The sequence below is a fragment of the Megalops cyprinoides genome, chromosome 1, assembly GCF_013368585.1.
Source record: "Megalops cyprinoides isolate fMegCyp1 chromosome 1, fMegCyp1.pri, whole genome shotgun sequence".
Taxonomy (NCBI): Eukaryota; Metazoa; Chordata; class Actinopteri; order Elopiformes; family Megalopidae; genus Megalops; species Megalops cyprinoides.
In genome coordinates this window covers 28,606,994-28,620,779 of record NC_050583.1, presented here as the reverse complement: position 1 = coordinate 28,620,779, position 13,786 = coordinate 28,606,994, and the positions used below count along the sequence as shown (strand labels likewise).

The 13,786-nt window shown below is 39.3% G+C and overlaps 1 protein-coding gene and 1 long non-coding RNA gene across 2 annotated transcripts; both read left to right on the top strand.

Annotated features, from left to right (window-relative positions):
- Positions 1–960: 960 nt before the first annotated feature.
- LOC118772474 lies at positions 961–3,209 on the top strand. Its single transcript, XR_005004703.1, has 4 exons — positions 961–1,038; positions 1,272–1,344; positions 1,722–1,814; positions 2,583–3,209. It is a non-coding gene; the product is annotated as an uncharacterized LOC118772474 (long non-coding RNA).
- Positions 3,210–10,308: 7,099 nt separating this feature from the next.
- Positions 10,309–12,238, top strand: LOC118788500 (suppressor of cytokine signaling 1-like). The gene is made up of 2 exons (XM_036544521.1): positions 10,309–10,494; positions 11,397–12,238. The coding sequence occupies exon 2, from the start codon at positions 11,471–11,473 to the stop codon at positions 12,083–12,085; it is 615 nt and encodes a 204-aa protein (XP_036400414.1). The 5' UTR covers positions 10,309–10,494; positions 11,397–11,470; the 3' UTR covers positions 12,086–12,238.
- The last annotated feature ends 1,548 nt before the right edge of the window (positions 12,239–13,786 follow it).

Sequence of the window (13,786 nt, the reverse complement as noted above, 5' to 3'; positions counted from 1 at the left end):
TAGTCTTACCTGCCAGTGGAGTGATACCCCACGACATAATTCGAATTCAATGTTTCTGATGCCACGCGGACCCACCTATATTATGTTAGTAAATACACAAGTGAGATCGCTTCCTCGCCATCTAATAAATAAATGAAAAAAAAAAAATCCTGAATAACGTGTATTATGGTGTATGGTTAAGTATTCATGTTGGGAAAAATAATGTATGAAGCTACAAAATAAACAAATAATGCACTTAGGACATAACACACAGAGCACATATGTACAATAGTAAATGCCGTGGCATTAATATGTGTTTGCCCTGGCATTTCATTTTAAGAATTACAGCTAGCTAGCGCTCCCTTCCGTCTGCTCTCAGTAAAATGCTTATTTAACTATCCAGCCACGGCCAGGACCGTCTACAACCACGACGTTGTGGAGATTTTCCATTTATTGTGTCCCTCAAGAGTGTGTAAAATGGACGCTTCCCAGTTTTTGCATTCAGTTGCAAAAAATTGCCGATATTGGCCAGTTTAAGTAGGCTTACCCTAGATGTTAGGCTACACTACACAGTTTAAACACCGACAACAAAAATATGGTAACGTATTATATGGAATATTGTGCAGCGAGCGACATTTTGAATGTTGTTCACTGCATTGTTCCGTCTCCCTGGTAGTCTTTACATTCACAGTCGTAGCCGTCACGGATCCTCTCATCTTAATGTCATATGGGTGGTGTGCGACAGAACCCTTTCAATAAAGAAATGAACGGCTCTGCGCGGTGCCTTCCTCATACTGACGCTCGTGAACTTACACTATCTGACGCGAACTACGAGAGCGGGCTCTTTAAACTACTGCTTGTGTAACTGAAGTTAAGTCCCACCCTTACTGTTGTTGTAGAACAGCTGAATGGGCGTCAGTCTTGCACGATGGCCTTTGATTGGAAGCAGAAGCTATCAATTTCGTTACACCGGATACATACATAACACCGGCGTGTACACGGCAGTGCCCTTGCTGTTTCTATAGAGGGATATTTTTCTGTACTGGCTCAATATTTTACGTAAGTAAACCAATCTTTAAATATTAAGATTGTTTTCAAAGTACAGCTAGTGTTTGCACAAGATAAAAGCATATGCTGTAGAATTTCTGTTGCTCGTTCAACTTGAATGGATATACTTATGTTCTGTTGAGCTTTAAGTCGCTCTGGACAAGAGCGTCTGCTAAAATAATGCAATGCAATGTAATGTAAGATACAATATATTAATGTACTTATTTGAAATGCTTTTGCTGCAGCGACATGCCAACTTCCCCAGTGAAAACGAGAATACCTTTGACCAGCTTTGGCCATCTTATCACAGAAGTAAAGGTAAGAATGGTTAATAGACATCCCTTGAACACGTAGGCTCATGTTCAGGAGTTCGAAGGGTTTAACGTGGCTTCTGTCCACCCTTAAAGTATTTGTACTAATGACATGGTGTATTGGTCACATTAAGGCCTCAAAACATATGAAAGACAAATGCTTGATATGACTGCATGTCATTTTAAAAACATCAACACAAAATGTTGATGATCACCTCATGATAGCATTATTGAAAAACAAGTATTAATGTTGGGTTACTTGTGGGATGCTAAGATGATCATTTCTGGCAAGGATATCTTAGGTTTCAGATTAATCCTACCTGCTACATTACCTGATGTAGATGAGGTGGCCAAATGTCTGCTAATAGCATTTCATTCTTTCAGAGACAGCTTTTTGGCATTGAGGCCCCAGCAGCTGTCCAGCTAACAGGATGGAGGAAGCATTTTAACAGCTACACTCTGAAAGGGCGTCGAAATGTGAGTCACCCAAGATATCTCTGTATTGATCTTTGCTATTACGTACAGAGTAAATGTAAGTATGGTGTACTGTTTATAGAACTGATGGAATATTTAAATAGTTGGTTAAGAAGTTATTGTTATAAAATGATCTTTTATATTAATAAAACTAAGAACATTTTATGAACCACTTGAGGGTAAGTAGTAATTGAATTAATGTAACCATTAAAAATAATAGACCTTAAACCCAATGAATCAAATTTTTTACCAGGGTGATGGGCATAAACAAAACTACTGATGGGATATCAAATACATACCGTGAATGGGTTAGATAAAGAAGTACTTGGTGGATAAAAGGCACCCTTCTGTACAGAGTTTTATTTGCAGTCCAAATCAGTAACAGTCCAATTGTTCAACCTTTGGCATGACATGTCACAAAATGTGAAAAGTGGATGGTGAAGTGTGTCAGTCTGTTCCTTTCTTTCTTCATATAAATGGCTATATTGTACTTTTGCACAACTGTAATAAAACATACAAAACACATTGTTTTATGAATAGTTTTTTTTTTTTAATAAATAATTTCCAAAAAAAGGATGTACCAACAGAGTGCAATAATTTTGAGTTGGTGCCAGAAGATGAGTGCTTACTGTTCACTTTCTCCATTGACACATAATTACATATATCCATGGATTTGATGTTATCAGGGTGTGCCTGACTTAGATGAAATTGTATAATGAATATACTTTATATATCCTTACAGACTGAAATTCTGTTTTTGTTTTCTTCCAGTGTGTTCTTGTGACCTATAGCCTCTTTGCCTTGTCTGCTGCTATATATGTGCTGAGGAGAGGCAGCAAAGAAGACAACAGAGAAACGCACACCAGAGCATGAGTGAAATCTACGATTTTCCTGCAGTCCTGCATTATCTGGCATGGCTGAATTCAATGTCGCTGTCTTGGACACCACATAACTTCACTCACCAGTAAAACTTAGTTTGTACTCCATAATGTGACCCTGACCCTTGCTGTATCTAGTTGGCTTGCTGCAGAAAGATCTTACCTGGATCAAGGGTGGAGGGAGCTGATCCTACTCACCAGAATCAAGTGCCCCAAAACAAGTGATTATGGTAGTTAACACGGCAGTTTAAGTTGAGTAACAGCAGGACAGTGGAGTGTAAACAGCATGTGAATGGCAATTCCCTGGGGGACTCACTCACCTGGGATCACTCACACTCTGTACATCACCCAAACCAAGGCAGTCTTTTCATGTAGTTGGGTGCAGTATGAGGACATTTGCTGTGAAATGTATTCGTAAATGTTTGTAAAAATGTACTGTACTGTATGCTGATCCTGCTCAAATGGGCATGCATGGAAAACATTTCCATAAATGCCGTCAAAATAAACCTAAAATAGCTCACTCCCAAGTAATCATTTGTAAAAGAGTCTTTAAAAAGTTGTAGCTCTGTGTTACAAAGGGAAAATTATGATTTAGGGAAGCATTAAAACATTGAGGTGTGTTTTTGAGGTTGGTATTTTGTTATTTAGGTAGAACTCTTAAAATGAACTTAAATCTTCATTGTTCTCCAATAGGATATACTTATATATACCTCATATACTTATACAGACATGCCATATCTTATGAGCACCTGTAAATAATTAACTGTTCAGGAAATATGAATTTCCTGCCAATCAAAGCATGAAGATTGCATGAGATGTAGTTATAGTGGTACACTATATGGACAAAAGTATTTGTCCACACCTGTTTTTCAGGGTTTGGGCTAGGCCCCTTATCTCCAGTGAAGGGCAATCTTAATGCTTCAGCATACCAAGACATTTTGGACAATGCTATGCTTCCAACTTTGTGGCAACAGTTTGGGGAAGGCCCTTTTCTATTCCAACATGACTGTGCCCCAGTGCACAAAGCAAGGACTATAAAGACATGGTTTGATGAGTTCGATGTGGAAGAACTGGACTGGCCCACACAGAGCCCTGACCTCAACCCCATCGAGCACCTTTGGGATGAACTGGAACGGAGATTGCGAGCCAGGCCTTCTCGTCCAACATCAGTCCCTGACCTCATAAATGCTCTACAGAATGAATGGGCACAAATTCCCACAGAAAGCCTTCCAAGAAGAGCTATATGTTATAGCTGCAAAAGGGGGACCAACTCCATATTAAAGTATATGTATTTGAATATAATGTCATTACAGTCCCTGTTGGTGTAATGGTCATGCGTCCGAATACTTTTGTCCATATAGTGTATGTTTGTTTGGCTTAGAGGTCCACAAAGGGATCGTGGTTGGGCGTGGGCCAAAGTTGTTGATCCCTGTGTGGACATCATAAACAGGGAGAAGAAAGGGGGAGATCGGGTGGAGGAGGGGTGCTGTGAACAGCTAACGTGGATAGGAAGTGGTGAGTGGGATTTTCATAGGCTCTGTTTACACTTGGTTTTAAAATGTGTCTTGGATCACAAGTGGACAGCTGAGACACATCACCGTTTACACCAAGCTGACCACTTGTGTTCAGATTTCGTTACTGCCTACGTCACCCTGCCTACATAAGTCTCTGTCGCCAGATTTGTTTAGCACGGGCTAGCTAAGAAAACAAAAATGTTTCAAGAACTAATATACGGGCTATTCCAACTGTTGAGATTAGCAGGACAAAGTCATTTGCGGCTTGCCAAAAAGCGCAGGACAAGAAGAAAAAGGAAGAATGTTAGAGAAGCATTTTTTCGAGCGTTGGCGCGCTGTCACCAAAACAACCACCATGTCCTGCATTGATGACGTATTTTTGTGTTATGTCCTTGTTGGGGACACATTCAGGACGCATTAGTGTTTCCACTACAAAAGATACATGGTCAAATGTGTCCCAGACCACATCTGCAAGTGGTTTGAGTGATCGGATCACTCGTTTACACTTGTATTTAGCGCTGTCCACTTGTGATCCGATCGCCCAAGATGCATTTTAGAACCAAGTGTAAATGGGGCCAAACGTGGATAGGACCAGTTTGTCTAGGTTTGGTTAACTGGGTAGGCATTGACTGAAAATTCTCCTCTGGAGTCTTCATTTTGGAACTTCAGTTCAATGGATGCACATCATAGAAAATGTTCTGCCAAAATGGGTGGACTATGTGCACCTTGATTTTGTAAGCATAATCCAGCGCAACATCCAGCAGGATAAAAGGATAGCATTCAAACATGTTTGTTTGGTAAGCTGCCCTGTAAAGGCTTCTTTCAGGCAAGTAAATAATGCAAATGTTCCAGTTTCTCAAAACAGTTGAACCTTCATTAAACACAAGAGGGCGCCCCATAATTGGCAACATAGTTTGAGTAACATGAACAGAAACTTGCCACATTACTCAAACAAATTCCAGCATGACACTTTTTGGACCTTTTATTTGCACGGTGATGAAATGCAACCAGTATTCTACTAATATAACTGACAATATACCAGGATTACTAAGCAATATTATTGCACACTTATATGTATTTAACCTTTTTATTGCTAAGATATTTATTATTATTTTAATATTAAACTTATTCTCACATTTGTGTTCATAATATAATTTGTTTCCCTGTCAGGATATATACTATTGATATGAAAAAAAAAATGTCATAAATAGCATGAAGTACCAACCATTTCCTAGTGGTTAAAACTAAAATTCAGGAATGGATTTTTTTCTTTTTCATTAAGATATAGCTATCACCATAGACTTGTATATGCATAACTTACTGTAACATATATTTTAAAATTCAGGTTCTCTGGGTAATCAACAGATGAAGAAACCATGGTTATCCACACACCTTTCACTTCATGCTAATGCAACAGACCAATACCTATGTCTCAAAAGTCATAACTGTGAAATGTACAGTACAGCCTATTACAGCTGTAAAAACTGTCGTTGCACGGCTGGCTGCACACGTGGTCGTGCAGGCTGAACCTTGCTACACAACACTGCTTGTTTTCATTTCACAACACAAACATAATAGTAGTTCCTTGCAGTGATTGGTGTGAAAGGAAATCTACAGGAATTGTTGGCACATTGACACATACTGACTGCAGATCACATGACTTCTGGGAAAGTGAAAGTAAGAACCGCTGTATAAGTCAATGCTGATTTTGACTTGCTCCTTTGAAAACTGGATAGATGACTACCTGCATGGTAAGGCATATCATTAATCTATTGTTACAAAGGGTTTGTCATGTAATTATGTTTGGTGGTTTGGTATGAATATAACTACAGCTTTGCAAAGAGTTCATGTCCAATCATTTTGATAGGCAGGAAATTCTTGTGAAAAGCATAACAATAGTCATGCTTTTCAAAGACATAAATGCTGCAGTAAGGCTCTAGGTTTCCAGCTTTTATGTATTGCTGAATTGTATCTCTGTCTTCACACACATTACTAGGAGACCCTCTGGATCTTATCCCCCGTACTGCAGTGTATTCATTTACTAATAATATAACTTCCCATTCTAATGTGGATGTTATGCAGTAATATAATTCAGCAATCCATTGTAATACCCATTTTAGTAAATAAAAAGATTTACACTAAAACACCCATGAATGAATGAAATATGAAATATGAAAATTAAGCAGCATGGACAAATCATACTGCACACTCATTCTGGAAGCGTGCTGGAAAACATTCATTTTCCCATAGGAGGATCTGCTGCTATTATGCATTGCTACAACTGACAGGGTTGACTAGTTTCAGTTTCAATTTCTTGTAAAAAAAATTGGAATAGGAGCATTCAGACATGTTGCTGCTGAAGGGGAGTCAGACCACCAAACACCTCCTCTCACTTTCCTTGCCTAAACACAGAGAAATAGGAAGAGGAGAGGATCCCAGAATCACTTCCCTGTCTGTGAAAGACCTGCTTGATGCACATTTAAAGATTTTCAGTTTCCCAGGACGACTGGTGCAGTAGGTGAGAGAGCATGCCTATTGTTTATGTGCATTGTCCTGTTTTTTCCAGTCTTTTGGGGGAAGGCTGTTCTGGGCTGGTTTGTTGGACTGCTGTAAATCATAATACAGATATGTTTGTGGTGTTCTTCAGCCCCCCCCCCCCCCCATCTCTCTCTCTCTCTCTCTCTCTCTCTCTCTCTCTCTCTCTCTCTCTCTCTCTCTCTCTCTCTCTCACTCTCTCTCTCTCCATCTCTCTCTTTCTCATGCACATACATGTACACACACTACGCTCTGACACATTGTACAATCTCTTTTATGCCCTTGTGCAAGGTTTCAGTTCGTCTAACTAGAAAATATCACGAGGAAATCTGAACGTTTCTAAACTCGCAATGATTTCTCGTGACAATGCAACATACTACAAATGTAATCATTAATGGTCGCATACTGGGTACTACACTGAAAAATAGCATGCAGTATACAGTATGAACTTGTGTAGTACGCAGTACACAGTATATGCAGTAGGCTGTTTCATATATAGCTACAGAGTGAGGGACACTGAAGTTTCTTGGGTGGCTTCCTCCAATCACAAACAAAAAGCCATATTTTGGCCTCCCAAGTGGCTCAGTCGACAAACACAGCCAGGCTGAGCCCTGTGGGCCTGTGAACCAAAACTGGCCATGTCATCTGCTGACAATAAGTGGGGTAGGAGTGGATGCTTTGGCTGAGCTGTCCTCCTCTTGCTGCTCTCAGATACCCTTAAATTTTTCTGTGCCCGGAATTTGCTCAGATCCTATCCGCTTCTACCTGCTTCACTGTTGTGCAATGTGCTTCATGATGTTGGCTACACGTGACTGTATCAGAGTAGTGCATCTGTCTCTCTTCACTGCTCCTGCACAACTGCAGAGATTGTCTGAAAAGAACTTAATGTACCACTAGTGATTCCCAACAGGACTGCATAGGGCTGAAAGGGAAAAAAAAAGAAAAAAAAAAGACATTTTTATTTTGGCTTGTCCAATCCAATGAACATGAGGCCTCTGGTAATGTAATACTCTTCCCCACAGTCGTTCAAACTGTCACCAACTTTGAGAAGAGCAGGACATTGTTTGTTTTGTCTTTACTCACCTGATCCAAGATGACCTGATGCATAATCTGATACGATCACACTCTAATTACACCCTGTTGACTACAGCACATAGTATACCTTGTATTGCACAATGTGTACTACACCCTAGTCCTGGAAAGACAAACTCATGAAAGTAAACGACTGCAGAAAAATAGAGATACACTGGAAACTGAAAAATAGACAAACCAGAGTCAGAATCAAATTAGGACTGCTAATTGTATTAATAGCTTTCTATTAAGAGTTCTTGTTTCCATACCCATAGGGAGGAGTTTATGTTTTGTGAATAATGTAGGTAGTGATTCTAAATTTTAAAAGGCAAATTCACCAAAAATGTACATCTGAACATTTTGCCCCTTACCTTACAGTTTTGTAGATGTGTATATTGCAAAGCAAGGAATTGATTTTATATGAGTTTCTTTGCACAAGAAATCCACACTCAAATGACAGCACAAGATATTCCCCCACTCTAAAGAATGAGAGATTAAGAGATAGGCCTACTTGATTTTTGTCTAATTGTAACAGTTCAGTTTTTCCATTTGAGCCATCAAAGCATGGTGGTTGTCTTGAGCCATTTACTTTCTAGTGAAATGTTAGTATCTCCTCACATTTATTTGAGACCAAAGTCTCGTTTTACTCATGCCTGCCTCCAGTCCCTAAAATACACTTTAAAGCTTGTTGCATCCCTTTTGCCTCATAGCACATGGTTGGAATTAAACTTGATACAAATTCACCATCTTAGCAATTACCTATGTAAAACACCGAGGAAATGAGAAGGGGAGCTGTGTATTTTGGATTTTGTATGAGGGATATGCTTTAGATAGTTCATTTAAAAATGAATGTCATATTATCTTGGATATTGACACAAATTAAGGGGCTTGGATACCCACTGCAGTAAAATATTACGTTTTAGAATTTCAGTGAAGCTGTGTTGAGTCCTGGCTGGGTCATTCATTTGAGTATCTAATGAAGTATGTCAAGTCTGAAAAGGGAAATATTCTGCAAAAATGTACCACAGGAGGGCGGTCTTTACAAAGTACACCCCAAATTTGATTGATATCATTCCATTTAACTGACAACAGCAAAAACTACTTTTATTGGTGTCCACCTAGTATAATACTGAACGCAGGCTTCAAAGTGCTACTTTGAGCCTCATTATTTGTGGGGTCTTTTGTAAGTTACAATGTAGGGCATGTCTACAGAAGTTCAAAGGTGGTCTTAAAAATCTGGGAATTTAATGAAGTGCATTATCAAAGTGTAAACTCTGCTTTGATGGAAAGCTGTTCAGGATAAACCTGTTTAATTACTTTTCTACGTCTGTAATTTTCATTTCTGGATACTGAATGATTTTGCTCCCTGAGAGAGGGAATATACTCAGCTGCTTAGAATACTGAGGACAGCTTTAGTTGTAATTCTGAAAATCAAATAAAATTGATAAGATGAGGGACGAGAATTCAAGGAAAACTGAGAAACCATCACGTGACGTACTCTATAGCTTCCCCTATCAAGACACGCGGGTTCTCTGAAGCTCTGCAGAGAGTGATATTACAGTTTCAGAAATGCGGTTCGGTTTCCCCGAAATCTGTTCAGAGGAAGACCACAGTTTCACTCTTTTGAGCTGGAAGACAAACCACTTTCAGGAAACTGAGTTAACTTTGATGGTAAACTGAAAGTCTGCAAGTAAAATGTCATAAGAACCCCCTGACCCTTTTTGAGCCTAATTATTATTATCAGGTTTGACACAAAGAAGTAGCGTACGAGACAAATGCGGTTTAAAAAATTAAAATAAATACAAACCCTTGCAAAAAAAAGGGAGAAATAAAAGAAACCAATCAACAAAGCATTACCTACCTCAGCAACAATTCTGAAACCACATCCTTCTCAGAACAGCTACCTGTTTGTCAAACCTGACCCATCCCCCGTCCCCTGCTACAGTGTACACATGTAGGTATCATGGCATTACAACCAGAACGTTGCAAAGCATTTTAAGAATAATTTTGACAAAATTATTTATCGAGACTGCCAGTGGCTCTTGTATTTCAGGAGCAAAGTATTGCACTGAATTTTACATTAACTTAAAACATCAACCCCTGTTGTATTTTAATGGCTTTAGTGGCTGGTTTGTGGCAGTGAATATTTATGAACAAGTAACTCATAATGGTATAAAACAGAATTCATAACGCACACATAAACACGCTAACACATGCACGCACGCACACATACACACGAAAACACCACAGATAAAATGTCTATATATAACGTAATTTCACTCTGGCAAGTATTCATGTTACTTTTCTTTTCAGTGGAAAGGGTTTCACAGTGCTTTTGCCCAATCGGTTTCCCAGCCAGGGCAAGTGGGTTGTCCCACTGATTTATCTGAAGCGGTTAAACTGAAAGAGAAAGGAGGGAGGGTCCAGATGAGGTGTAGCCTATAAACTTGCGCGAGCGACACCGATCTTATTATTTCTGCGCTGCGGGGAAAGATGCAACAAGTCAAGCAGCTCTCGAACTTTGTGGATACATCTATGGACTGTTAAAGAACCGACTGGGTAAAAGCAGTGGCGATATAGCGGCTTCCTAAATCGACGTGAAGACGTTGCATCCAAAATCTGCTAACAGGATTTTATCGGCATTTTCCAAAGCAATCCCATCGTTAAGAAGCGAATGTGCAGACGGTAAGGTTACTTTTGCATAATAGCCTATTCTTTTTTTGAATTACGGTTTTCTTTTATTTCTAAATTTAGTAATTTATGCGAGACTAAGTCACCATCTACGTATGATCATTTTATTGCACTTAGATATTTACATCGTAACTTGAGCACTGAAGTCGGGGAGAGCAGCTGTTTTCCACTAATATCGATTGATAACGCAGTTGGTTGTCAGTGTGTTTTCCTAAGAAGGTATTGCCAAATAATTTGTCACAGTTTATTTGTAATAGTTGCGTTACACGGCGGTGCGTAGTGTATCACAGGCTACAGTTTAAGACCATGGAATCTGCTGGTTTTGGTTTCTGAATGTAACTATGGTTAAAGTGTCAACATTAATAACATTTTCCTAACAAACTATAGACTCGTACCTTGCGAAACTCGGAATTAGCCGTTGAAAGTATAATGGTAGTCTTGTGGTTGATGAAAAATGTATTTTTAGGCAGCTGATTCACTCAGTTGCTCTCCTGTTCTGTATGGGTTACGGGTTATGAGAAAGTTAACGTTATGAATGAAACTGCATGTCAGCATAGATACAAACTGATACTAGTGAATTGTTGGACATTTTAATTGTATAACCACCTTATAAAGTCCATGTAAATGAACAAGCAGAACAAAAATAGCCCCACTCTAAGTGTTTTGTGTTTTCTGGGTAAAAGAAAGCCTCTTTAAGCCCCTTCAGATGGTAACATCTGTATATGATAAATAACCAGTTTAATTCCATTGTCTCCGATAATTCACTGTCATTTGTAACAGCAGTGATAACAAAGAAAACAGATGCTCATCAAATACCCACAGTGGTGATGAGCTAGGCTGTGTCAGTCCTTGAAGCCCTTAACTTAACTGGCTCTGTTTCTTGTCCTTTGTTTCAGATCAGAGAGCTTTGTCTGCATCATCTTAATGACAGTCGCTATGGAAGACCACATAGGCTGGTCTACACTGTAGAATGGTCGCACATAGTAACGTGGAAGGCAATGCGACAGCAACACATAACAGAGCAAGGATTGAACTCTCGGCAGCAGATTCCCAACCCCACCAGCCCAGGCAGCACCAGCATGTGGTCCCTGGCCCAGAGAACCAGATGCGCTTCAGACCCTTCAGAAACGAGAGGGACTTCAAAATCATCACCATGACTACCTCTATGCTAGAGAACAGTGGTTTCTACTGGGGTCCCATGACAGTGGAGGAGGCCCACTCCAGACTCAAGGATGAGCCGTTGGGAACTTTCCTGATCCGAGACAGTAGGCAAAAAGACATCTTCTTCACTCTGAGCTACAGAGCGTCTTCGGAGCCAACCAGCATTCGGATCAATTTCCAGAACTCCAAATTCAGCCTGGTGGGCAGCAAGGAGTCCTTTGACTCTCTGTTTAAACTGTTGGAACATTACATTGCTTCACCCAAGAAGAGCCTTGTAAGGCCTTATAGGAAAGTTAAAGTGCAATCTTTACAGGAACTGTGCCGGAAAAGGATTATTGAAGAATGTGGCGGGGAGAACATAGACAGCATCCCAGTAAATGTTGTCCTCAGAGACTTCCTGAAATCCTTTCCCTATCGGATATAAAGACAAATCCAATTGCATTAAATCACTGCCTCAGTATGTTAAAGACACTTGACAGTTTATGTGTTGCTGGTCGGCGTTGTTGTTGTGAAAGTATTGTATTTTGTAGCAAACTAAAATATTTTGAAAGAAGACTTGAACACTCTACATTGGCTGTTTACACCACTCATAAATGTTTACACTATTTGGGGGCATCATCGCTCCTGCTGTCATTTATCTGCTATGCAGATTATAAAATTTTAGAGTTTAAAGGAAATAAATTTTGTTTTGAAAATTTAAAACATTTTGACATTCCGTTCATCTTTTTTTCAAACTGGTTGATTCCTTGTTCTAGCTGGGGAGAGTAAGGCAGTTAGCACTTGATAAGTTTGGGGATACAGATTTTGTTATATCAGGTTAAATTAAATATTTTTTTGTTGGTTGCAGAGGGGATAATAGAGTATGAAGCAATTCTGTATGCTCATAGGTGTGGATTTTAATATTCAGGAACAGTTACATGTTCTGGATGAAAACCGCTCATATACCTACTGCTCAGTGATATCTTATGGCAGTCTATTTATTTTCAGTTCTGAGAAAAGGAACATGCTGAAGTTATCAGTGTTTACAGAGGAAGTTTTAAATTTGCTGAGTCTGCATCAATTAGTATACTTTATGCAAGTATTTGAAATGGAGCTTAATTCTCTTGAAGTTTAATGCGATTTGAAATGTACTTGTATAAAATGTAGTAGGCCATTGACACTACCATAGTAAAATGATCATGTGCATTCAAACCACAACAAAACAAAAATGCTGTTAAAGCTCTGAAAATCCTCTCTGATCTGAACTCACAGTGTATATAGAAGTTATTCAGTAAAGCATGCCTGGCCTAGTCTCCTGAAATGCCATCCAAATCTTGACTATCCATGTATTTAAAAGCTATCGGTTTGGATACTTCATGGACAGACAGTGACTGTGCTGAGGAATGTGGCTCGAGGGTGAATTGGCTGTGTGGCACCAGAGGTGGAGCTGTAGGGATAGTAACCACTTTACGGTTTAGAGAGTCATTTACAAGAAATGAAGCAAGCCATGCAGATGTAACTGTGTGAACGGGGCTTACCATAACTAAGATTCACTGATTAATGTTCATTCATGTCCTCCCGCTCACAATCTACGATTTGCTGCGCCACTTAGACAACACCTCTTTGTCTGAATTTTAGGCACCAAAAAAGCAGGATGGATATGTTTATAAAGTTTATGCTTGTCACTGTTTCTGTTATATGGTGACGGTGAGATAAAATATTGGTAAGCTTCCTTTATTTATACACTTTTACAACACTCTCAGCACCATTGGTGACAAAATCAATGAAATGCGATTCTTAATATGTACTAGCAATTGGACCAGTAAACTAAATCAGTTGTAGTTTACCACTTGGAAAAGAAAACACTTTTCTGCAACAGTTCTTACCATATGAAGTTCATATGTTTTTATTTCACCAGCTGTTCAGATGGTAGACATGCTATGTTCATTGTACATTTCACATTTTATTAATCCACATGATTGCAAGCACAAAAAGGCACTCTGTACCTTAACTATGTAAATTACGGTGTCGTGTGAAATGAGGCTGGATGGAAGCAGAGGCACAGTCAGATCAGCCGCAACACATAGGGAATTCTGTGGAAAGAGTCGAAATGAAACTCCGACGTATTAGTGTTCTCTTCATGACT